The sequence below is a fragment of the Equus quagga genome, chromosome 22, assembly GCF_021613505.1.
Source record: "Equus quagga isolate Etosha38 chromosome 22, UCLA_HA_Equagga_1.0, whole genome shotgun sequence".
Classification (NCBI taxonomy): Eukaryota; Metazoa; Chordata; class Mammalia; order Perissodactyla; family Equidae; genus Equus; species Equus quagga.
Window position 1 is genome coordinate 14078301 of NC_060288.1, and position 23161 is coordinate 14101461.

At 42.7% G+C, this 23161-nt stretch overlaps 1 protein-coding gene across 1 annotated transcript in view; it reads right to left on the reverse strand.

The window, feature by feature from the left end:
• Nucleotides 1-15672: 15672 nt before the first annotated feature.
• ERI1 (exoribonuclease 1) overlaps nucleotides 15673-23161 on the reverse strand; it is a 95755-nt gene continuing 88266 nt past the window's right edge. The window contains exon 7 of the mRNA XM_046648414.1: nucleotides 15673-16530. Coding sequence (XP_046504370.1) covers nucleotides 16420-16530 — 111 coding nt within the window. The 3' untranslated portion in view covers nucleotides 15673-16419. The remainder of the gene's footprint in view (nucleotides 16531-23161) is intronic.

The following is a 23161-nucleotide window of genomic DNA, read 5'->3' on the forward strand; positions in this document are numbered from 1 at the left end:
TTTGTAGAAAGGTTGGGTTTTTTCTGTGTTGTTTTGTTTTTGGAGCTCAAACAACCGTCTCATTTTCCTTCTGCCCGGTCTTACTAAAGTGAGGTTTTCCTAAGGGAGGCAGGAGGAGAAATGCACAGCTGCCTGGATTTGGGGCACAGCTCCTGGACTCAGCAAGCAGTTTCACTTGCATTTTCCAGATCAGTTAGAAAATCAGTGTCGGGCAGGTATGAAGTGTCTTGGCTCCTAGAGTTTTGTGGTGGGTTTTCTTTTTTCCTTTTTTGAACTTAAAAGTGTTTTGACTTTGTAAATGCTCTTAAGTGGTGTTCAATGTAATTCTTGTTCCTAAAATTGGCTGTCACTCGTCTGCAACCTAGTGCTTTATTTTTTATGCCTCTCCCAGGTGGATGGCACTCGGGGATTACATGATGATATCATTTACGGGAAAATCACATTTTTTACCTTACGCTGAAATTGGGCAGAACTGTGTTTTATCTGAGCATATCTTACCCATCAGGTACACAACCAATACTTTCATTGTTACAAATCTGGTTTATTAATAGTGGAAATCTAAGTGGAATGGAAGCAAAACTGATTTTATACAGGTCATGAATTTATTTTCTTTTAAGAAGGCCCCTCCCTCCTCCTGAAGTTCAGAAAAGGTGTAAGGTGCACTGTCATTTGCATGTTACTGGACTGAAGGTAACCAGATCATTCTATGTTCATAAGAGAAAAGCCTTGAGTGACTCCTGTTGGTTTTTCAGTAATAGTGATCTTAAGACATTCCGTGTCAAAATTTGAAATATGGTGATTCAGTGATAAGTGTCTCTTTTAAAACACCATACACCCTCCCTGCTACCCTTCTTTACTCCAGCTCACCCCAGCTTTTTTGCTGGGGGCACTGGTTGCCAGCCCCCCACCAGTGCACCTGGGCTGCTTACCCACCCCCAAACCCCACCCCAAGAAAGCCCTCACCTGCTTGCAAAGACCCTTCATGACTGAAGAATCTGCTTGCCCAGCTTCCCCGTCGGCATTGTCGTTCAGTGAGGTGGCAGCATCTGAAGAATACTGTCTTCTCTTTACCCATCAGTCTTTCTCCTTTGGGCCCAGCTCTGTCCCAGGATATCAACAGATGACCTCAGGAACCGCTTCAATGGGACCTCTCCTTATTTCATAGCTCCCCGCACCACAGAGAGTGACAGCTTTCTTAGTTGGAGACTTCACTGCAGCCTAACTTGTAGGTTGGACCCTCAGACAGCTCTTGGCTATGATGACAAACGGCCCCCCCATCCCAATGTCCTTCCCAAATTGCCCCAGAAAGACCAGCCTCCTGCCACTGGTGCCGTTGTCCAGGGATAGGGAAGCAGCTCCATTTTTGTTTCATATTTATTCCCCCAAATGCCCTGGGGGGCATTTGCAAATTAGGTGCAATAAATAGGCTTGAACATATAAAGATATATAATAAATAAGCTTTTAAGGTTTCTTGGAAGATATGGAACATTTGAGTGGGTTTTTTTTTTAAGTATTCTTGTAGGGGAGCTGGTGAGAAATAATGGAGTTACATAGTTCTCCAGAAATTGACAATTTTAGAGTCATGGTAGAATTTATTTTATCTCTTAAGATTTAATTTTAATGGTGGCAAAGCATTACTCTTTCAATATGTTTTTTTAAAGGTGTAAATTTCAAACTGCTAAAAGAATGCTGTGGTTTTGATCTTTGCATATAAGTTGCTTTTTAAAAACAAGCATAACTTGTAGTCACCTGGACGTTAAATGGGTTGTATCTGTATATGTTTATAAACCAAAAAAGTGTGTGTTCGCTCACTTTTTAGATGGGCCCGTTTTCTGGGTCTTCTCTCTCAATGGACAGTGAATGAAAACCTTGGTCGTCTTCCCTTTGTTTCCTCTTTTACAATTCCTCTACCGGATGTGGTTTGCCCGAGTAGACCTCAAGGCTCTGGGTTAAGACTCTTGGGGGGTCCCGTCTCCTGTCTCTCCTGATATCACTGAAATGGGGGACAAGGAGTTACACGTGTAATGGGATCGTCCGAAGACGATTTGGCAGCTTATCTTCAATTCCTGACGTGGGACACCTCTGGGACTGGGAGGGATAAGCTGTCGTTAACTGTTAACTAACGGCAGCTTTCCTTTTTGAGGTTGTAAGACATCACAGCCCAAGTTGTAAAGCTGTGAACGTTTTGATGGTTTTGTTTATCAGTTCCTAGAATCTGCGAGGACGCCAAGAATGCGGCTGTGATGACGTAGTTTCCCTTTTATGAATGTAGAACCGAAAGGTCGTCCTCATTCGATGTCTAAAAGTGCCTTGTCAAGAAATTTCTGCATTTTAAAAAATAAATATTTTTGTACACAAGGGGAAATGCACTTTAAAAAAATCACAAGAATGGATGTATTTTGTGTGGTATAAGAGTGGTTTGTATCTCAAACGCAAAAATGTAATAAAGGTAGAGAAAGCAAAACTGAAACTGTCCAGTTTTAAATTGACTCTATTCTTAGAGCCAGAGGCTGGGGGAGAAATATTTTCGATCGATGTTTCCACATACAGAAGGGAGGTTTCCGGAGGACTCGATCCCCATCCATGGCTGAGCTGAAAAGCTGTGAGGCGCAGAGGAGGGCAGCTGATTGCTTTGTAAGCTTCACAGCAGTGAAGGCTGGTCCTAGCTGGGGAGATAAATGCCAGGGAGGAAGCACAGGGCCCCGGGTTGTTCCGAATCCAGTTTTAAGGATCTGAAGGGACGTCACTTCCTACCCTCTCACTTGCTCTTGGAGCGTATTTTTGGTTTCGTGTACTCCAAAGTGGGGAAACTGTCAGTGGCTAGCATGGCTTTTAACTGCTGGATCAGACAAACTGTGTAACCAGCAAAACGAACCAGCTTTTGGTGGGATCCCTGTCCCCACTGGGTCTTGGACAATTCCCTTAAGTAAAATTGCCAGAGATGTTTTATTTCGAAGTTCAGAAGATGGGATGGAGGGAGAGGTCACCGCTGGCAGATGTTTCCTGTAAGTCAGTCTCAGCCACTCTGGAAAAGGCAAGGCGCCGTTCTGCAGTGGCCGGGTGGAGCGAATGACTTAGCACCTAGCCAGCGATGCCAAAGTGAGCTACATCTGTAACCGCCTTTCTCGAGAGTGTCAAACCTTACCCCCAATTTACCTTCGCAGAAATGGGAAGAGTTAAAAAACATGACGTTGGTTTTATGAATGTCTATTTGAGATTCAGTGTGGTTTTCATAATCATTAAGTCATTCTTACTTGGGAGACAGACATTGCAGAAATATTTGTAGTAAAAAGAAAAAAAACTTTTCTAGAGCAATGTACACGGAATAGCAAATATCCAGCTCTCTAGATAATTCGGGCGAACGTTTACTGCTCATCTGCCCCGTGCAGGGCCGTGCTTGGTGCTGCTTCTCCCCGACCACGAGAAGAGACATTTACATCTTAGGTGAAAAACAGTGTGTTGTGCTGTCTAGTGGGATTAGGAACCAGGAAGCCTGGGTCTGGCCTTGACCTTGCTGTCCCCTGTCAACTGCCCTCCTCAAGGGGCTCTGAGTGTTTTCAGCTGGAACAAGGTAACCAGCGGCTCTAAAAGGACCCTGAGTACTTTTGAGACTTGCCCAACACGTTCACTTTTAAAATGCTGCTCAATTTGTAAGAAGTACACATACACCATTTGCATTCTTCATGAGAATCACAGGAATAAATAGCATTCCCATGTCTTGGACTTCATAAAATCATCAGCATTCAAGCTGGAAGGGGTATCAGAGAGTCCTTTTGATGGGTAAAGAGTTTCCTAAAGTCACTTAGCCAGTCAGTGACAAGGCTGGAAGGACCACACGGGTCTTTTTTCTTTTTCCAAGAACTGTTCCCCCAAAATTGGAGTCAGTTTCACAGAACCGAGACTAAAATGGTGATTCTGAAAAGAAGTCCCTTTGCTAAAGATGCAGTCCCCAGGGGAGGAGTGGACACGCGCATCTTTGTGCCCAAAAGGCACGTCCCTCCCAAAGGCCTCCTCAGCACATACAAGGACCACAGACCATGGGGAGGCATAAAGTGAACATGAGATGATTTGAGTATCCGAGAGCCCGTTGGGCAGCAGGATGTGAAACCACCACAGGGCCTGCGGCTACAGCGGCATTCCAGGAGCCAGGCGGGATTGTGGCCTCAGCATCGCCTCTCACCAGAACAGAAGCGCCGGTGTAGCACAGGAGGGCTCTGACCCTCATTCCTCACCCTTTGCCATCACTCACCCTTGGAGAGGGATAAAGAGGAATCTCAACAGAGGTCTGTATCCACTTGGGATTCTCCAGCAGGTGACGTGTTTAGTTGGTGTCCTTTGTGCCACAAGCACAAACGCACCTCCCTGGCATCAGGCCCTGTGCTGGACTTGAATTTGGCAAAGGTAGGGTGGGGATACATAACACTCTTTTCTTGGAGGCCAAAGACATTAGTAATGATCCAAGATCCTGGCCCTCTCCCCGAACGGCAAGATCAGGAGGCTGGATCAGGGGTCGGCACCTTCTTCCTGTAAAGGGCCAGATAGTAGATATTCTAGGCTTTGTGGACCACGTGAGGTCTCTGTCACATATTCTTCTTTAAAAAAGAAACCTATAGGGGCCAGCCCGGTGGCGCAGCAGTTAAGTGTGCATGTTCTGCTTCGGCAGCCCAGGGTTCCCCGGTTCGGATCCCGGGTGAGGACATGGCACCGCTTGGCAAGCCATGCTGTAGTAGGGGTCCCACATATAAAGTAGAGGAAGATGGGCATGGATGTTAGCTCAGGGCCAGTCTTCCTCAGCAAAAAGAGGAGGATTGGCAGCAGTTAGCTCAAGGCTAATCTTCCTCAAAAAAAAAAAACCTCTAAAAATGTAACCATTCTTAGCTGTGGGCCATACGAAAACAGGCCAAGGGCTGGACTTGACTTACTGGTGTGGTTTGCTGATGCTGGTTGAGGAGTCATATAGGAAAAGTGAGACTTCAGAGCAGACTTGCAGACCCTCAGCTGAAGCCTGGAGTCAACTTTTCAGTTGTTTGGTTGGTTTGTTTAAAGAACATATAATTTATGGTCCAAACTGGGACTCTTTTGAGAACGAACGGGGGTGCTAGGAATTACCCTGGGGCACTCGGGGTAATCTAGAAGCAGCCTGAGCAAGTCCCACTGCGTGAGCCCCATTAGCACTCACCTCCTCCGGGCCTTTGGGATCTTCTGAGGCCTTTGGGGAGCTCAGAGAGCCCAGGCCACGCTTGGGCCAGCATCAGTTCTGGCTGGACAGTGCATTTTTTTTGGATGGGTTATAGCAGAGTGGTGATTTTGTCTGTGGTTTAGATGTGTTTTTGTTGGTTAGGTTTCCTGTTTCCTAATTGTAGTGCTGATGGCCAAAAGCCCTCTGGAAACCTCACTCAGCTCACTCTTCAGGGCAGAGAATTTAAGAGGAAAGAGGTTATTAATGGTTTGGGCTCATGTCCTACTACCTCCCTCTCGCCCCCGCCCCCGTCCCCAGCAAAGAGGGCATGGCAAAGCTCCCCCAGGAAGGCGTTTGTTGGGGACAGAGAAACAGGCTGAATCTAGCAGTGTTCCAAGGCCCAGGCCCCAGAATCAACGCTGATAGTGTTCCTGGGACTTTTGCCAACTACAGGGACTCAGCTTATCTTTCTCTGGCCCAGCAAGTTCTCCCTTCCTGACGGCCATCTTTGTGGTGCTGACACACATGCTCTTCTTTTAAGTTTTGTCACCTCCTCCTGCTGAGATTTACCGTTACCCAGGGCTGGAGGAGGGTCTGCAATGCTGAGACGACCCTCTGTTAGTGCTGTGGGGACTCAGAGAGGTTTTTAGGAAGCCCCAAATATATCCAAGGGGAACTCTCCACCACCAAAGGGGGTTAAGCTTTCCAGGGTTCACCTCTCTTTCAGAGAAAGTGGGAATGCCGCCCATCACAACCTGCATTGCTGGAGCTGGTGAGACAGAAAAATCACGCCCTACCTCCACTGGGCTCACTCTTAGGGCCACTTAATTGATGGCCCTTTGGTGGACATCTTGGTTCTATTTGAACATGGAATTAGCCAGCCGACATTTCACTGATCTTATTATCCTACTATTTTATTAAAAATTATGTTATTATTAATTACTCACCATCAACCAGTTATCTATTGAAACAAACACTGAAATATCCCCCCAATATTTTCAGAAATTCCTTTTGTACACTGCTTTGCACATTCACTGAGGCAATAGCATTGGTTAATTTGAATTCTCCAGTCTCCAGCTGCTTTTCTCATCAACTGATCAATCACCTCGCCCCCTTGAAGCCTCATGTCTTATATTACTCATGGGTTAATATTACACACGCACACACAGACTTTGAAAAGAAAAATTCTTTCCTCTGCAAAAATCCTTCTCGCATTGGTTCATTTTTCTGCTTTGAAATGGGGAGTTTGTGTTCCAGAGCTTCTCCAGGAGAGGAGTTCTCTGTCCTGGCTGGGGCTAAGGGCCGCACTCAATGAGCCACACTCTCCCACCAGCGGCTGGAGGAGGAGAGAAAGAGAGACAGCAGGCACCAGTTCTTCTACCCCCACACAGCTCAGCTCACTGCTTATCTGCTGGCCTCTCTGCTATCTCCCCAGACAGGGAATGCGCAGATCCTGGGGGTCTAACTGCAACTGCAGCCCTGCAGGACGGTGAACTCAGACAGGAGCAGCTGGTGGTTTTCAAACGTTTTATGAAGGATTGGAATCTGTTCTTAAACCAAATCTTACCTGAACCCAATTTGCAAAACTGATAGAAAAGGAGCTGCCCAAGATGGAAATTGCAGGACATAGGGAACCACGCCCACTTCCCCACTCCGTGGTCTCCCGGGGCACTTCCTAAGAGCCCCGGGCTCCAGAAATGGGGGTGAGAACCTTTTCCCTAGAACGCAGAAGAACGCTGCTCCTGCTTCCCATGCTGGTAAAAATGTTCAAGGATATCCTGTAAAATGAAACAAAGGCAAGCTAACAAACAAAGCCACTATGGGAGGAAACACGATTGAACCCCACATTATGCAAAGGACTTAGGTTCTGTCATCAAGGATAATTATCATCTTCCACAAAAAATCATCGGCTTGTTCACACAGAACCACATTTGAGTTGCCTATTATCCTACATATGTGTCTTACATTTACACACAAAAATTAAACTGCTTGACAAGGCATCTTCTATTCTGTGCTAACAATAATACGTGAAACAAAATTACTGAGTGCGCCTATGGGCAAGGTTATAATTGGGGCCAAGTACTCTGGGGAATATGGAAAGAAAAAGACATATCATTTTCACCAAGCTATTTACATTTTCTCCAATGGTTATTTTAGTCTTTTCTTCTCCCAAATTGTACATTTTTTTTACTCCATTTACTTGCATCAAATTAAGCCCAGACAAAGAGCCCTAATGTTTCTCTTTTTAAAAATTAAACTTATTTAGAGATAATTGTAGATACACATGCCATTTTAAGAAATAATAGAGAGAGTCCTGTACTGCTTACCAAGATTCTCCCAATGGTGACATCTGGCAAAAGTGTGATACAATGTCACAATCAGGAGGCTGACATTGATGCAGTCAAGACACAGAACATTTCTACCAGCACAAGCATCTCTCATGTTCTCCTTTTAGAGACACACCATCTCTCTCCCTCTACTCCTCTCCTCCCCGACTCCCACCCCGCCCCCGTCCTTGACCCCTGGCAACCGCTAATCTGTTCTCCATCTCTGTAATTTTGTCATTTAGCCGATGCTATATAAATGGAATCATATAGCATATAATCTTTGGAGACCGGCTTTTTCCACTCAACATACTTCCTGGAGATTCATCCAAGTTGTTCCATCTATCAAATTTGTTCCTTTTTATTGCCAAGTATTATTCCCCAGTATAGGCGTTCCACAGTGTGTTTAACAGTTACCGTCTTGAAGAGGACTTGAGTTGTTTCTAGTTTGGGGCTACTATGAACAAAGCTGCTATGAACATTCATGCACAGGATTTTATGTGAACATAAGTTTTCATTTGTCTGTGGTAAGTAAGTGCTCAAGAGTGAAATTGCAGGCTCATATGGTAGTCCGTATTTCATTTTATAAGAAACTGCCAAACTGGTTTCCAGAGTGCCTGTACCATTTTACAATGCCCCCAGCAATGTATCCAGTTTCTCTGCATCCTCACCAGCTTTTGCTGGTATCACTATTTTTTATTTTAGCAATTCTGATAGGTGTGTCGTGATAACTCACCGTGGTTTTAGTTTGCATTGTCCTAATGGGTAATTAAGTTAAACGTCTTTTCATGTGCTTATTGCCATCTATGTAGCTTCTATGGTGAACTGTCCGATCATGTCTTTTGCCCATTTTCTAATTGGCTTGGGGATTTTGTTTTAACTGTTGAGTTTTGAGAGTTCTTTCTCTCTATATTCTAGATACTAGTCCTTTGTCAGATACACAGCTTGAAAATATTTTCTTTTACTAATAGCTTGCCTTTTCTTCACATGGACTTTCTCAGAGCAAAAGTTTTAACTTTTTATCAGTTTATTAATTTTTCCCTTTATGGGACCATGCTTTTGGTGTCAAGTCTAGGAATTCTTTGCCCAGCCCTAGATCCCAAAGATTTTCTCCTATGTTTTCCTCTGAAAGTTTCATCGTTTCACATTTTGAATTTAAATATATGATTCATTTTGAGTTAATTTTTGTATGAAAGGCTTAGGTCAAGTTCCATTCTTTCTGCCTATGGATGTCCACTTGTTTCAGCACCATTTGTTGAAAAGGCTGTCCTCCCTCCATTGATTTGCTTTTGCATCTTTGTCAAAAAGCAGTTGGGCATATTTGTGTGGGTCTATTTCCGGGTTCTCTATTCTGTTCCATTGATCTATGTGGCTATCCCTCCGCGCATCCCACACAGTCTTGAGTACTGTAGCTGTGCAGTAAGACCTAATGTCAGGTAGAGTGATTCTTCCCACTTTATTCTTTTTCACTATTGTTTTGGCTATTCTAGGGATTGTCTTTGCATATATATTTTATAATAATATCCAGCAACAGCTGTAAGTGGCTTTCTACTGTTTTTCCTGTAATTGCAAGCAAACATACACACACACACACAGAGAAAGAGAAGTTTGAATTTTAGTGGCCAAAGAATGGTCTCTCTAGTGTTTTCACAGGGTATGCTTTTACTCTCAGTCTTCCTTGTCGCTTGCCATCCTTCTGCCATCGTTGAGGATGTGGCCATGAATCATGGTATTTCACAAGGCCCGAGTAAAACAAGTGTGGAACCACAGACTGTTAAGAGATCATGAGGTCCAACCTCCATTTTTACAGATGCAGACGATGAGGCCCAGAGAGGTTAGGAGACTTGCTGAAAGTTGAACAGAGAGTTCGTGGCAGAAGCCAGCCTACCACCAGGCCTCTGACTGCATCCGAGCCTGGATGTCCTGCCACTCGGCTCTGAGCTTAAAATGGCACAATTCAGCAGCAGGGCCATTTACCCACCTAGATCAAGGTCATTCTTGCATCATGTTCTGCCAGCCTGTGAATCAGAGGCCGAGAGAGATGCAAGGAGGAAGGGAGGGAGAGAAGGGGAAATAGCAAAGGGTTGCCTCCTATAACTGCTTCAGCAGGTTACAGATTTCTGTCGTATCTAAAATGTGAACAGTGGAAGTGACTAGAGCACTATAGAAAACCAGACATGAGTTCTCACCCAGTGTTATGGTTGACGTCCTTAGCTGGGGGTGGGGGGAGGGATCAAATCTTGAGTCGTCAACTACTAATCTCCACTAACTGCAAGTCACTGTGGGTGATTACCTAAGTATCCATCCTGCCCTCACGGAGCTTACAATTAACTTAGAAGTGCTGGCAAATAATTGTTGCCCAAGTGACGGGAAATGTGAGCTCACAATTAGGTAACAGTCATTCCTGACTATAGAAACGCATTTATTTTTCTGCGCTCATTTCAACAGAGGTCAATGCCTCCTTGAGGGTGAATAGTATAACCTCTTGGCAAGAACCACTGAAAAATCAATTGTTCGTTTTCTGTTCTTCTTTCGCTAGGCATGATGCGTGTCTAGACCGGTTGAAAAGCATTCTGCTGACTTAGCAACGTGAAAATCAGTGCTGACAGCCCTATTCCTGCTGCTGGAGCTAAGGCCAGAATGTACCAGCACACACCTCCTCCCACCCTCCTGGCCAGCATTACGGTCCTGAAGTAGACTTAGACATACATAAGATGCGTTTATGTCAATACTCATATCACACTGGTGGATGGGCTGTCTTATAGTTAAATCCTAAGGTGTTTCAGTGAACTAAGAACTAACCATTGAAGATGGTCTCAATTTAGCCTTTGCTTACTTTTTCTTCTTATTATGAAACAAAATTTGGCTTCCTTCCTTTCCTTCCTGATTCAGTTCAACATTCACTGGGCAGGCACAGGGGATAACAGGGCCTGGGCAAGGATGGTATTGAAGCAAGGTGGCAGGGGCAACTGGTGACAGCTAGTAATGACGACCTTTACAAGGGCAATATCAGAGCAGGGCGAGAGGCAGCCTCATGTAGTCAGGGGAATGGCCACACCATGGGATTGAGCAATAAACATACTAAGGATAATGGGACCCAGAGAAACAGACAGAAGTACTGATGTAAAGGTGTGCGTGCATCCATACATATGTGGGTACGCATGGGTGTATGTAAAAAATAGATCTATTTCTAAGCTCTGTCCACAGAGTGGGCTGGGAGAAGCAACACTCCAGTAGCAAAAGGCACATTTAGCACCCAGATCTTGGCTTCTAAATATCACCCTCCAGGAAAAGGAACCAAGGGTCCTTAGAGAATTGGCTGATCCAGATCTGGGGCAGGGAAAATACAAGGTAAGCCTAGAACAGCTTGTTGTGAAGGAAGTGTTCAAGAATGATGGGCACATGTCGAAAAGACACAGAAGCGTTTCACAGGGCTCCTACTGTCAAAATCTGGGGTGATTTGATCATCAAAATAATTAATGATAATGGATTATAATCCATCAAATAATAGATCACAATGAATAATAACTCATTTGTTTATAAACATGAATTTAAAAATAGTGAGAAAGATCCTCCTTGCAATAGAATGCCAACTAAGAAACATGTGAAGAATGATACAATTAGAAAATTACCATTTGGCAAAAATCATAGTAATAATAAATGCAGGCAAGAAACATCAATGAGTGCTAAAACAAGTAGACGAGAGTGAAATGATTGAGTAATAGGATATGTACATGATACTTATTAATTACAAAAGAAAAAAGTAACTGTATAGTGGAGACGTTGAGCAGATACTCTCTTAATCAAGTGATCAAAGTTACCACAGGGACACAAAGTTAATGGGACCAAGTGACATCAGGGGCCACTTCATAGGGTGCAATCAGAATATCACTTTTTGACAGTCCTACTCAAAGCACATAATCTGGGGCTAATCGTGAGGAAGCACAGGACAAACCCAGGCTGAGTCATTCTACGAAATGTAACTTTCATGAAGGTCAAGGGCATGAAACTCATGCCAGATCTAGAGAGACTAGATCATGTGATCAAGAATTGGACACCTTGCTAGCAAGCACGTCATGGGTGAAACCGGGAAGGAGTCTGAGTGAAAGGTATACACTTCTTTGCTCTAATCTTGCAACTTTTTGCTAAGTTTGAAATTGTTTGAAAATTTATTTTTAAAAATTTAAGACAGGTTAATAATTAGAGATTGGAAAGATGACACAAGTGACAGTAATGTGTATGTCAGTGCTTCATACAGTGCCGTCTGCAGACCGATGCTGGTCTGCAGATTTGTCGTTCTGCATCAGGAGAAGGCGCTTGAGCCATACTATACGTCAGTGCCTCGCTAAGCACACCGTGGTTCAGCTGATGGGTTTTTTAAAGCCTGACTTTCTTCATTCAGGGAGCTGATTTACATTCTGGACCAAGCCCCTCATGTCATCAGAGACCGACACTTAGAGGAGCATTGGCGTAAATGATAATGAAACGTGGAGTGAAACTTCATAAAGGAAGCTGTTAATTTGGAATTCTGTCCTGTGCGTTACAGTTTAAAAAAGTCATAATCATAGGACTCTCAAGTTCCAGTTCAGAACATATTCCTCGATGCATTTTGGATGAAAGTGATCAGCACCACGTGACCCAGCCTGGGCCACAAGTGTCGGCCCGATAACCTGATGGGCTTTTTCTCTTCAAGACAGTTTCTATCTCCTAGCATCTCTACAGTCCTCAAAGGAGGGGCACACCCCTTCACATCCCTGAGTTCATCACTGATTCTTCACCAAATGAACACTGGTCAGACTCTTGCAATGGAGAAGAAAAGAATACTAATTGGAGAAACATGTTTAAGTGAATTAGAAAAAGGAAAACGTTTCATACAACTTTAAGAAAAACCTCCCTTGTACCCAAAAGAGATATTTCTTGCACTTATTCTGCTTGGTGTTTGTGTCTAGCAAACTGGAAAACAAACATCCGTCGTTGATTTTAAAAGTTCTTGGTCATCTATTTCTTAATAATTCTCTTATTTGAACAAAATCTTTGTTGGCAGTCCCTCTAACACGATGGGAGACAGCTCTTCCTGCTAGTTTTAGATTTTGCCTTTTTGATGGATTCTACCTGCTCTTTTCAAACTGGTATGAGCCTTTTTTTAAAATTCCTGTGTTTATGTACCAACCCATACTGCTCTGCTTCTGCTGCCAAGACCTTTCATTGCCAGGTTAAATAGGGTCACCTGATTTGTACACTGCAGTTCACAGTGGCAGGGACTTCAGGATCCAGCAGCTAGGGGGTGGCTCTTCAAGCTGGGTCACAGGGCTCTGGGGCTGTCCAAGTCCACCAGTGGGAGGAACAATGGAAAGAACCAGCTGGCTCTCCGGCACCAGCCCAGCATTGTCAGCAAGTGCTGCACATTCAGAAAGAACATGAACACCACTACCTTGACCCAGTGGATCAATTGTCCTTGCTGCTGCCGTTCTTCTGTAGCACCTGGAGGTGACACCAAACATGGGGATGTCTGCCCGGGGCTAGTTTCTCCCTCCTGTTTGCCGTGGATCTCTAGAAACTGTCTCATCAGCATTGCTAAGTCTGAAAATGTGAGCAGCACACAGCAGATTTTCAGAGATCAGCGAGGACCCTGAAAAACCGATCTTGTTGCAGCAAATGTCACAGCCGCCAGGGCAGTCAGAGCCCCAGAGATGGAGCAAGTGCTGAGGTACCATTTCAATCCCAAACTTAAAAATCCCATGTTTCTTGATGTAGGTTCTCCATCCTCTGGCCTCTGCTTACCTCCATAGGCACATCTCCTGCCGCCCACTGGACTCACCTTCCACCAACGCCAAGGGCTTGGCAGTCCCCTCATACCCCATGCTATTTCCTACCTCTGAGTTTTGCTCATGAAGTTCCTTCTGCCCTGTTGACTAAAGGCCCAGTGCCTAGCATGGAATAGACACTCAGGCCTGGTTATTGAAGTGAGCCGATGAGATCTGAGGGCCCTTTTCTTTATGTAGACTACACAAGCTGCTAGAATGTACTTGTTGTCCATTCTTTAAGGCTTTTCCTTGGTCCATTTCCCATATTCCAAGATCTGAAAGATTTCAGTAATAGGTTAAGCCCATCTCAGAGACATAGATGCTGATCAGAGTTTTAACCTAGAGAAAATAACCCTTTTTATTGGATTAACCAACAACACAATAGAGCCTATAGAAATATCTCAGATAATGAGAGGAATTGCCTCATCCAAACCAAAAAATACTCAGGGTGTGACAGTGTCTATTCCTGTGCTAACAAAGCACTCATCAGCATGGTTCTCAATTGCTATGGTAATTTGCTCTGTTGACTTGACTCCCATGGGTGAGGATACTGAGGCCCTGTCACTCCCCATCGTTAAGGCCACCTCATAATTTTTCACTCAAAGTTGGACACTTTTTAAGATCAGAAGGAGTGATATTAATAATTACTCCAATACAACATGTATAAATAGGACGGTTCCTGGAAAATTGGGGTATATTGCCACACTACCCATCAGGCTTCATGGTGTTTCACACAAAGAGGCCCTCAACAAGTGTTTCCTGACTGAATGTCCATTAGTTTTTCCTGCCTAGTTTCAATTCAAGGTCTTTCAGAGCAGGAGTGATGTCTAATGTTTCTTCTAGATTACTCATAATGTTGGCTATATAATAGCTGCTCAAAAATACCTGTTGATTGACTTATAGTGAGATATTCTCCCCAAGTGCAAATTCCCTATGGGTAGCCAGAAATATGAGAATAGAACTTTGCTAAGAAGTTAAGCCTAGAATATTTGGGTGGGTCTTTAGAATAAAGAAGATAGTGTTAGCTAGGAAGAAAAACTCTCCCAAGATACTAGAGATACTGAAGAAAACTCAAGTCAATGATGAGATCTGAAACACTTCCATAGGAGGATGAAATCTTCCTCTCTTTTGCTGAGCTAGAAGATGATAAAGGTCATGGGTTTTTATATTTAGTATCTTAGTACTTTATAAAGGGTGAGAAGAAGGAGAGGAGCTTGGAGATTATTTTGTTCAGGAACAAAAAATAATAAATGAATAATTTTGGGCAACATCAGCTTTGATAATGATAATTGAACACAATAATAGCAAAGAGAGAGACTCAGACTGTTGACATAGGGAAGAACCTTCGACCACCTGTGACTCCTATTGCCTCATTTCACAGATGAGAAAACCGAGGCCCAGAGAAGTTAAATGACATCCAGTTACCTGTTGCCTTCTGGGAAATTCTTGCTGTGAGAATTTGACAGCATTTCATTGTCCATCGGCGGTTACTTCGGCAGTCCTGGGAAAACTTCCATCTTCATTCTAAGGAATGGATATTTCCCCTTTTTAAATAAGGAATGGAAACTTCAAAAGTTTTGCCAAGATGAGGGCTTCCTCTTCTTCTTTGGTGACTCTAACCCTCCAGGTCTGGCTTAGAAAATGTGGCTCAGTTCTTGGAAGTGGCAGAAGTGTGAAAAGGGAGAAGGCGAGTCGAAGTTGTAAGCAAAAGTGGTGACACTTTTTTTTTTTTTTGCCCCTCATGAGTGAAAATCAGGCCCTCGTCATCTTTGACACACAGACTGTACCATGTCAACATCTGGTTTAGATATCTGCAGAATAAACTGCAGAGTTCAGTCTCAGAGTAAATTGAGGACATAAGTTTATGACAAACCAGAAGACACCATTTAAATACTGTTGTCATTTTAGCTGTGACCAGAAATGTCACCCTTGGAAGGTCACTTTATTTTTCCAAGACTCTCCTAATATTTCAAGGGTCTTCATCGTCACAAAATTATGAGAGGCCACACCTTGGCAGCTATCATTCCCACATGGACCACTGAAAGGTTCAATTCATTTCCCAAAGTTGCACAGGGAGTCAAAAGGAAAGTATGGTTTATGTTCATAAACTCCTGCTAAAGCCATTTCTGGGAAGATCAGGAAGGTGAAGGCCACCACCGGCTGTGGCCCAAGCTGTCATTTTCAAAAGGACTGCTCTAGCATGCTGAGTTGGTACACACTTCCTTCACTTTTTCTTTCCCAACAGGATGATTTTTCCAGCATGATTAAAAAAAAAAAAGAAGAACAAGGTGGGGTGCAGAAGGGGAGAAATGGACCTTAGAGATTCCAGAAACTGACAAGATTCTGGTGCCAGAAAGGCATTTCAGTCGGGATTTTAATTGTTTGATTTACCTAGTGAAAACTTATAGATTGATGAATTCCTCAGGTCCCGCAGCCAACCTACTCGGCTATGAGTCTAGGGCTGAGCAGAGGGACTGAAAAGCAGGCATGGAAACTGAATTCCACAGGGAGTTGGAAATGCAAACAACCTTTTTTTGCCACCCTGAACAGGTTAGGCAGGTAGATTCTTTCTGTAGGTGGGAAAGGTTAAGCACCAAACCCCAGAGCACAGGCCACCAATATAGAGGTCTATTGTATTCTTGAGTTTGCTCCCTCTGTAGGAATTACAGCCCTGGAAGCAAACAGTAACCCAACCAGGATCAAGGAGCTCCTGAGGGACAACAGATAGGCCCATAGCACCGATTGGAACCTGATGGACCCAGCAGAGAGGGAGGCTCTAGATGGAGTCAGAGATTGAAGAACACCATGTTCTTAATAACTAGAGATCCCGGTTTTATTATCTGAGTTTACTTACTGGGAGATATCTGGGGATTAAAGATATCAATGACCTTGCCATGGATCCCGTTAAATTCAGGGTCCACAAGCAAAATTTTGCCAAGAGACTTCTTTCTAGTTCCTGGCCACCAAAAATAAACCTCAGAATTAGGCTGTTAAGCAGCTGTGTAAAGATCTCAGAGTTCATCCAGATTTACTGATGAGCACGTTGAGGTAAGGGAAGGCATGCTGACTTGCCCAACATCACACCAGGAGCTGGCAACAACGAGGTCTGCAGTCAGATCCCTGAACTCTCAGAGGAGAGCAAGTCTTCCACGTCTGCAGGAATTCCCTCCTTTGGGGACACCTGGCACTGCAGGGGCCACTTGGACCTAGATATTTTCCATATCTAGGAAAGAGACAAGGGAATAAGAAAGGTAAATCTTCAGAGTATGTATTTACATGACTATGAACTCTGCCACCATTTCATGTCTACAGAGAAGGAGAGGTAGAATGTATATTTCTCCTATGCTTAGAAGAAAAGAGGGCTTAAAGTCAGGCACATCCAGATTGCAGTCATTCTTTTATTTTTTTCTTTTTTAAAGATTGGCCCTGAGCTAACATCTGTTGCCAATCTTTTTTTTCTTCTTCTCCCCCAAGCCCTTCAGTACATAGTTGTTTATTCTAGTTGTGGGTCCTCCTAATTCTACTGTGTGGGATGCCACCTCAGCATGGCTTAATGAGTGCTGCTAGGTCTGCACCCAGGATCCAAACCGGGAAAACCCAGGCCACCGATGTGGAGCAAGCAAATTTAACCACTTGGCCACAGGGCTGGCCCCTGATGTCAGTACTTCTTCTGCACACATTCAGCTGTGTGACTGAGAGACAAATTGCTTGATCTCTTTGGGTCTCACTAATTCATTTGCATAATGAGGATAATAATTAGACCTAATTTAAAGGTTTGGGGGAGGGCTAAATGAGATCATGTCTATGGAACATTTAGCACTGTGCCTTGCAAAGAATAGAGGAGCTATCAGGATTACTTTGGCTTCTGCGTGGTAAGTGGGCATGACCAGTCAGCTCCACTCAGTCACCTCAAAGGCTATCCCAGATCCAAGAGGACCCTTTTCTGTGCATTAGGGGCCAGTGTTCTGAGATGTGGTTTGCATGGGACCTTACGAACACCTTAGAGAACTGTCACAGGGATCCTCAGCCTGGGTCTCTGTCTCTCATTTCACATGGGCACGCACACCCCTCCAGCCAAGCCTTAGCATTCTCTGCACCAATCCTGCAGATAGCAACCATAAACTCTGTATAAAATAGCAAGGACAATTATCAGAAAGCACTGGAGAATGCCCAAAAGCAGGCAACAATTAGCAGAGAGCCAACCCTTGAAAGGAGAAATGGGTACCTGGTGAATTCTTGCCTTTTTCAAAACTTTTTTCTCCAGCTCTTGCTCCTGACACACAGGATACCTAAAACTCAGACAGAATCCTACAGTTTGAATAACTTGATGTAACCTCAGTAGCTGGAAAATGAGAAGGAAAAGCATAGTCTGGGAAAGGAGAAATTGGGGAAGGGGAGCCCCAAATTCTGCATTTAAATTTTTCCCAAATCTCTGACTGACCCCTGAATCATGCATGTGTGAGGCAGACTCCAAAGAGCCCCTGAATGAAAAAACTGAAAATAGATTTCAACCTCTTCCCACCATAAGGTGAACAGAGTTTGAAGTTTGAGGCCAGGCAAGTTAATGGCCCTTTAACAAAAAAATCTATGTCTTTGGAGGAATATAACAGAATCCAGACTCTCTATAATGCATCATTTATGTCTTGTATATAATCTAATATTAGATGATTTATGAAGAGTCAGAAAAATGTGACTTTTTTAAAAAAGTAATCAATGAAGGAAAACCCTGAGAATGACAGATGTTAGAATGAGCAGAAATGGATTTTAAAGCATCTATTATAACTATTCTCAAGACCATAAAAAATACACTCATAATAAGTGAATAAATAGGAAATCTCAGCAGAGAAAGGGAAACTTTAAAAAAGAACCAGGAGAAAGAACTAAAATACACAATATCAGAATTAAAAAACTCACTGGACATACTTAACAATGTATTAGATAAAAGAGAACACTGAGTAAGTGAACTCGAAAACAGAAGAGTAGAAATTACCCAATCAAAAAAGAAAAAAGAGGAAGATATTGAAAAAAAATTAACAGAGCCTCAGTGACTTGTAGCACAATATCAGAAGATCTAATATATGAGTAATTGGAGTGCCAGAAGGAAAAGAGAGTGACAATGGGTCAGAAAAAAATATTTTAAGAAATAACAACTGAAGATTTTTCAAGTTTGGTGAAAGGGAATAATTTATAGATTCAAGAAACTCAGCAAACCCCAAGTATGATATATACAAAGAAATCACATCTAGGTACATCATAGTCAATTTACTAAAAACCGAAGACAAATAGAAAATCTTGAAATTAGCTAGAGAAAACAACATATTACAAAGAAGAGCAACAATTTCAATTATCACTAACTTCACATCAGAAACAATGGACGACAGAAGACAGCAGAATGATAAACAACTGCCAACTCAGAATTCTATCCAGTAAACAATATCCTTCAAGAATGATGGAAATAAATGTGTTTTTAGTGAAATAAAGACATTTTCAAACAAACAACTAAGATAATTCATCACCAGCAGATCTAAACTATAAGAAATGCTACAGGACACGTTCTTTAGGATGATGGAAAAGCTATAGCCACTTGGATTTCCAAGGAGAAATAAAAAGCATCAGAAATGGTAAACATTTGGGTAAACATAAAATACTTTTTCCCTTTAATTTCTTTAAAATACATGTAATTGGTTAATGCAAAAATTAAAACATTATTTTATAATGTATAAGGATATATATGGATATGTGTAATGTACATAGATGCGCGACAACTGTGTCATAAAGAATGGTATAGTAAAGGGAGCTGTGCAGGTGCAAGATTTTTATGCTTTATGTGAAGCAGTCCAGAAGTAACTCTAGTGGACAATGAAAGTTAAAGACGTGCATTCTAATCCCTAAATAACCACCAAAAACTAATGCAAAGAGGCATAACTAAAAAGCCAATAAATGAATTAAAATAAAATTCTAAAATGTTCAATTAACTCAAAAGAAGGAAGGAAAGGAGAAACAGAGGAACAAAAAGTAGATGGGACCAAAAGAAAACAAATAGAAAATAATAGGCCTAAATTCAACCATAACAATAATATATTAAATATTAATGGACTGAACATTCCAATTAAAAAACAGAGATTGTCATAATGGATCAAAAAGCAAGACCTAAACACACAGTGTCTACAAGAGATGCATTATAAATATAAAGACAGATAGGTTGAAAGCAAAGTAATAGAAAAAGACACATATGCAAACAGTAAGCATAGTAAGGCCAAGCAGCAATAATATCAGATGAAGTTGACTTCATAATGATAAAATTATCAGTTTATCAGGAAGACATAACAATTATATATGTGTGTGGACCTAATTACAGAGCTTCCAAATACATACAATGAAGAAGTTGCATGTGACGTTTTACTATCCTACATGAGAGAAAAGATAGTAGGAAGTGTTGGTGGCAGGTGGAGGGAGGCACTGTGTGTAGGCAAGCACGAGTGAGGCATTCCACCTCCCCGGACAGGGGAAAACCTGGCTCATTTCCTATAACCATTATGAACAAGACGGTCCTATGTTTTTAGCTACTCTTTGATACGATTTCCACTACAACCTGGGCATCATATAGAAATAATTCATTGGATCATGTGAATAATTGAATACTATATTGATATTCAATAATATGAGTTTGGAATCAACAGACTTTCCCGAGGCCTTTGAAAACTTGCTCTCTACCTGCCATTATGCTGCATGCTATAAGCTCTCTGACTTCAAAAAGCTTAAAATATATTTGGGGAGATAAGTCAGAATGGCAAAAAAGGAATTCCTAACCATATAAGGCACAACTGAAGTTTCAAATAATTAGTGCAGACACAAAGTCACCCTGGTAATAGTAGGATGACTCTTAAGAATGAGTAGGATTCAGAAAGGAGTGGGGTAAAGGATTCCAGGGGTGGGAGTACTGTGAGCAAAGTTTCAAAGACAATGATCTTGGCTTTCCAGGAAACAAAGAGCGTAGCAGACTGGCTGGAAGGGAGCTTCAGATAATAATCCTACCCTCCAGATGAACAGAGCAGATCAAGACCTAAGGTTATTGTTGGCTCAGTGTTTCACCATTCAAAAAACAATGTAGGCATTTGGATTAAAGCTATGCAAACAATGATCAGGGACTGTGGGCCAGATGTACCCTACAGGAGGTGGAAAGAAAGCAGAAATCCCTCCTCATTTCATGCGGGGAAGATATCTTTTTTATGCCAAGCAGAGCCCCCAAAATGGTATACATAGCCAAGGCCTCCGTGGTTGGTGTGATGGATGTCCCAGGCAAGCGAGGGCAAAGGGCTCCTTCCTTCTCTTTGAAACAAAGGAGAATGATTTGCCCCAAGCAGAAGCAGGCAGGGGATAAGGATTTAGCAGCCACTTAAACAAATGAAGGAACACTGTCACCCTGCCCCATCCTATGGAGATCCTTCTCTTTATTTGATGTTCCCTGAGCACTTTCGTACAGTCTCTACCTCTCTAGCAGGCACTTGCTTATCTAACATCTTGGGATTTTTCTTCTCTTTCTTTTGGACATGCATACCTTGGTGTCATATGACAATAAGCTCCCCAAAGTCAGAGGTTGCTTCCTCTTCCCCTTCAGGCATCCCTAGGGTTCAGGATGCTGCAATGCCATGAATGAGTGTGCAGTTAATTCCTGTGGAACGAATCTGGAGAAACCTGCCTCTACGGGAGCTTTTACTCCCCAGGCCTCCATGCACGGGCTGACCGGGCATGGGTTGAGATAACCAACTATTCATCAGACACTCTGAAAGAGGGGTCCACTGATAAACTGGCCCCTGCTGTGTTGTTCAGTGTCTGTAACTCCGAGAGCACAACTGATTTCTCCTATCTCGCTAGAGAAATTCCGTGGTGCAAGAGAAGAGACCTAGCATTGAGCCAGACCCAGCTTTGTAAAAAGTATAATGCAGGACCAGAGGATGTTACGGATCAAAGCATTAATAGATAAAAAAAGAGGAGGCTACCATGCAAGGGAGGAACCAAGCAAAAACTATGCACTTGACTATGCAACTTTCAAAAGAACATTTCTAATCCATCATTGGAACATAGAAGCTACAGAGTTATTGAGTATCTGCATTCACGAGGCACTAAGCTAGGGTCTAGCCTCGGAAGCTGCTAAATACTTAAAAGCTGGACTTGGAAGAACGAGGAGGATTGGCCTTCCAGGCCAGGTGATATGGCAGACTAAGAAGGTTTTAACAAAAGTGTTTTAAAATGCATAGATGAGCTCCCAAGAAAGAGAAGTTCTCACTTTCAAAATGCAGAGGAAAGTTTTAAAAAAGCAAACTAGAAAACACATGAGCTGATGTTGTACCTCTCTAGGGGAGAGGCTGGAAGAAAGAGGACTATATAACATGGGGATCTGGGACAATGCTTCTCAAACTCTAATGTGCACATGAATCACCTGGGATCTTGTTAGGAGGAAAATTCCGATGCTATGGGTCTGAGTGGGACTGAGATTCCGCATTTCTAGTAATCTCCAAGGCACTGCTGATGCTGCTGTTTCAAGGACTGCTTTTAGGATCTCAGCAGCACTGGGTTTTAAAGTAAATATTTAGCCTGCATATTCGACCTCAACAAGGCTTTGGGACTGATAGAGATATGGAGCTGGAAACTGAAATTCCTGCACTGAGCTGGGACTCTGATAGAGCTACCAACTCAGGTAAAAGAGAGACAAGAAAAATCCACCCGTCAGTACAAAGATATTACTAGAAAGTTCTTCTGTTCCTGGTTGGACTCCTGGTAAGGAAATAAAGTCTCCCCTGAAACACAGGAACTCTAGGCCTGTATCTTGGATGGATGAAAGCTTCAGATTCACCTGTGTGGTCTAGAAAATCCTAAATTCAGGAATTAACGTAAAAACCTGGTCTTCAGCCAGTGATACCCATAGAGTCCTTGGCAGGAACAGAGGCAACCATTAGAAGGATGCTCTCAAAATTCATGCCACAAAAACTTTCACACACACACACAGTCTCTTGTGAGCGCCATGGAGTTGATTCCAACTCCTAGTGACCCTGTGTAAAGCAGAATTGAGCCCTGCCCAGTCTTTTTGCACCATCCTCTCACCTTCCAGCTCCATCAGACAATGCTCCGCTGTTATTCACAGGGTTTTCAAGGCCAGTGTTTTTGGAAGTCGGTGGCCAGGTCCTTCTTCCTAGTCTGTCTAGTCTGGAAGCTCCACTGAAACCTGTCCACCATGGATAACCATGCTGGTATTTGAAATACCAGTGGCATAACTTTCAGTATCACAGCAACATGCAGCCACCACAGTATGACAACCAACAGACGGGTGTTGTGGTTGTCTGAGCAGGAAGGAACCCCAGCCACAGTGGTGAGAGCAGTGAATCTTAACCACCAGACCACCAGGGCTGGCTGCACAAACTCTATTAGAGCACAAATGAAAAAATAATGACAAAATACATAAGGAAATAACCCACCATTTGCAAGAATAAGAAGACAAAATAAAATGGACAATTAGACTAGATGGAATAGAACGGCAATCTGAAAGAGAATGTAAAAGAAATACGTTTGAAATGATTAAATACAAACCCCAAAAAAGGCAAAACCCCAAGAGAAGAACAGGGCACTATGGAAAAAGAAAAAAAGATTTGACAAAAATTTTTCTAAAAACAAATAAATGTCATCCTTAAGATTAAAATGCAATTTACAGTTTAACTGCAGATTAGCAAAACTGAAGAGAGAATCTGTGGATTGCAAAATAGGTCATTGTAATTTGTAATTGTGAAGTAGATATAAACAGATTACCCATTATGAAGCCAGAGATGTAAAGAGAGAGAAAATATTAAAAAGTATTAAGA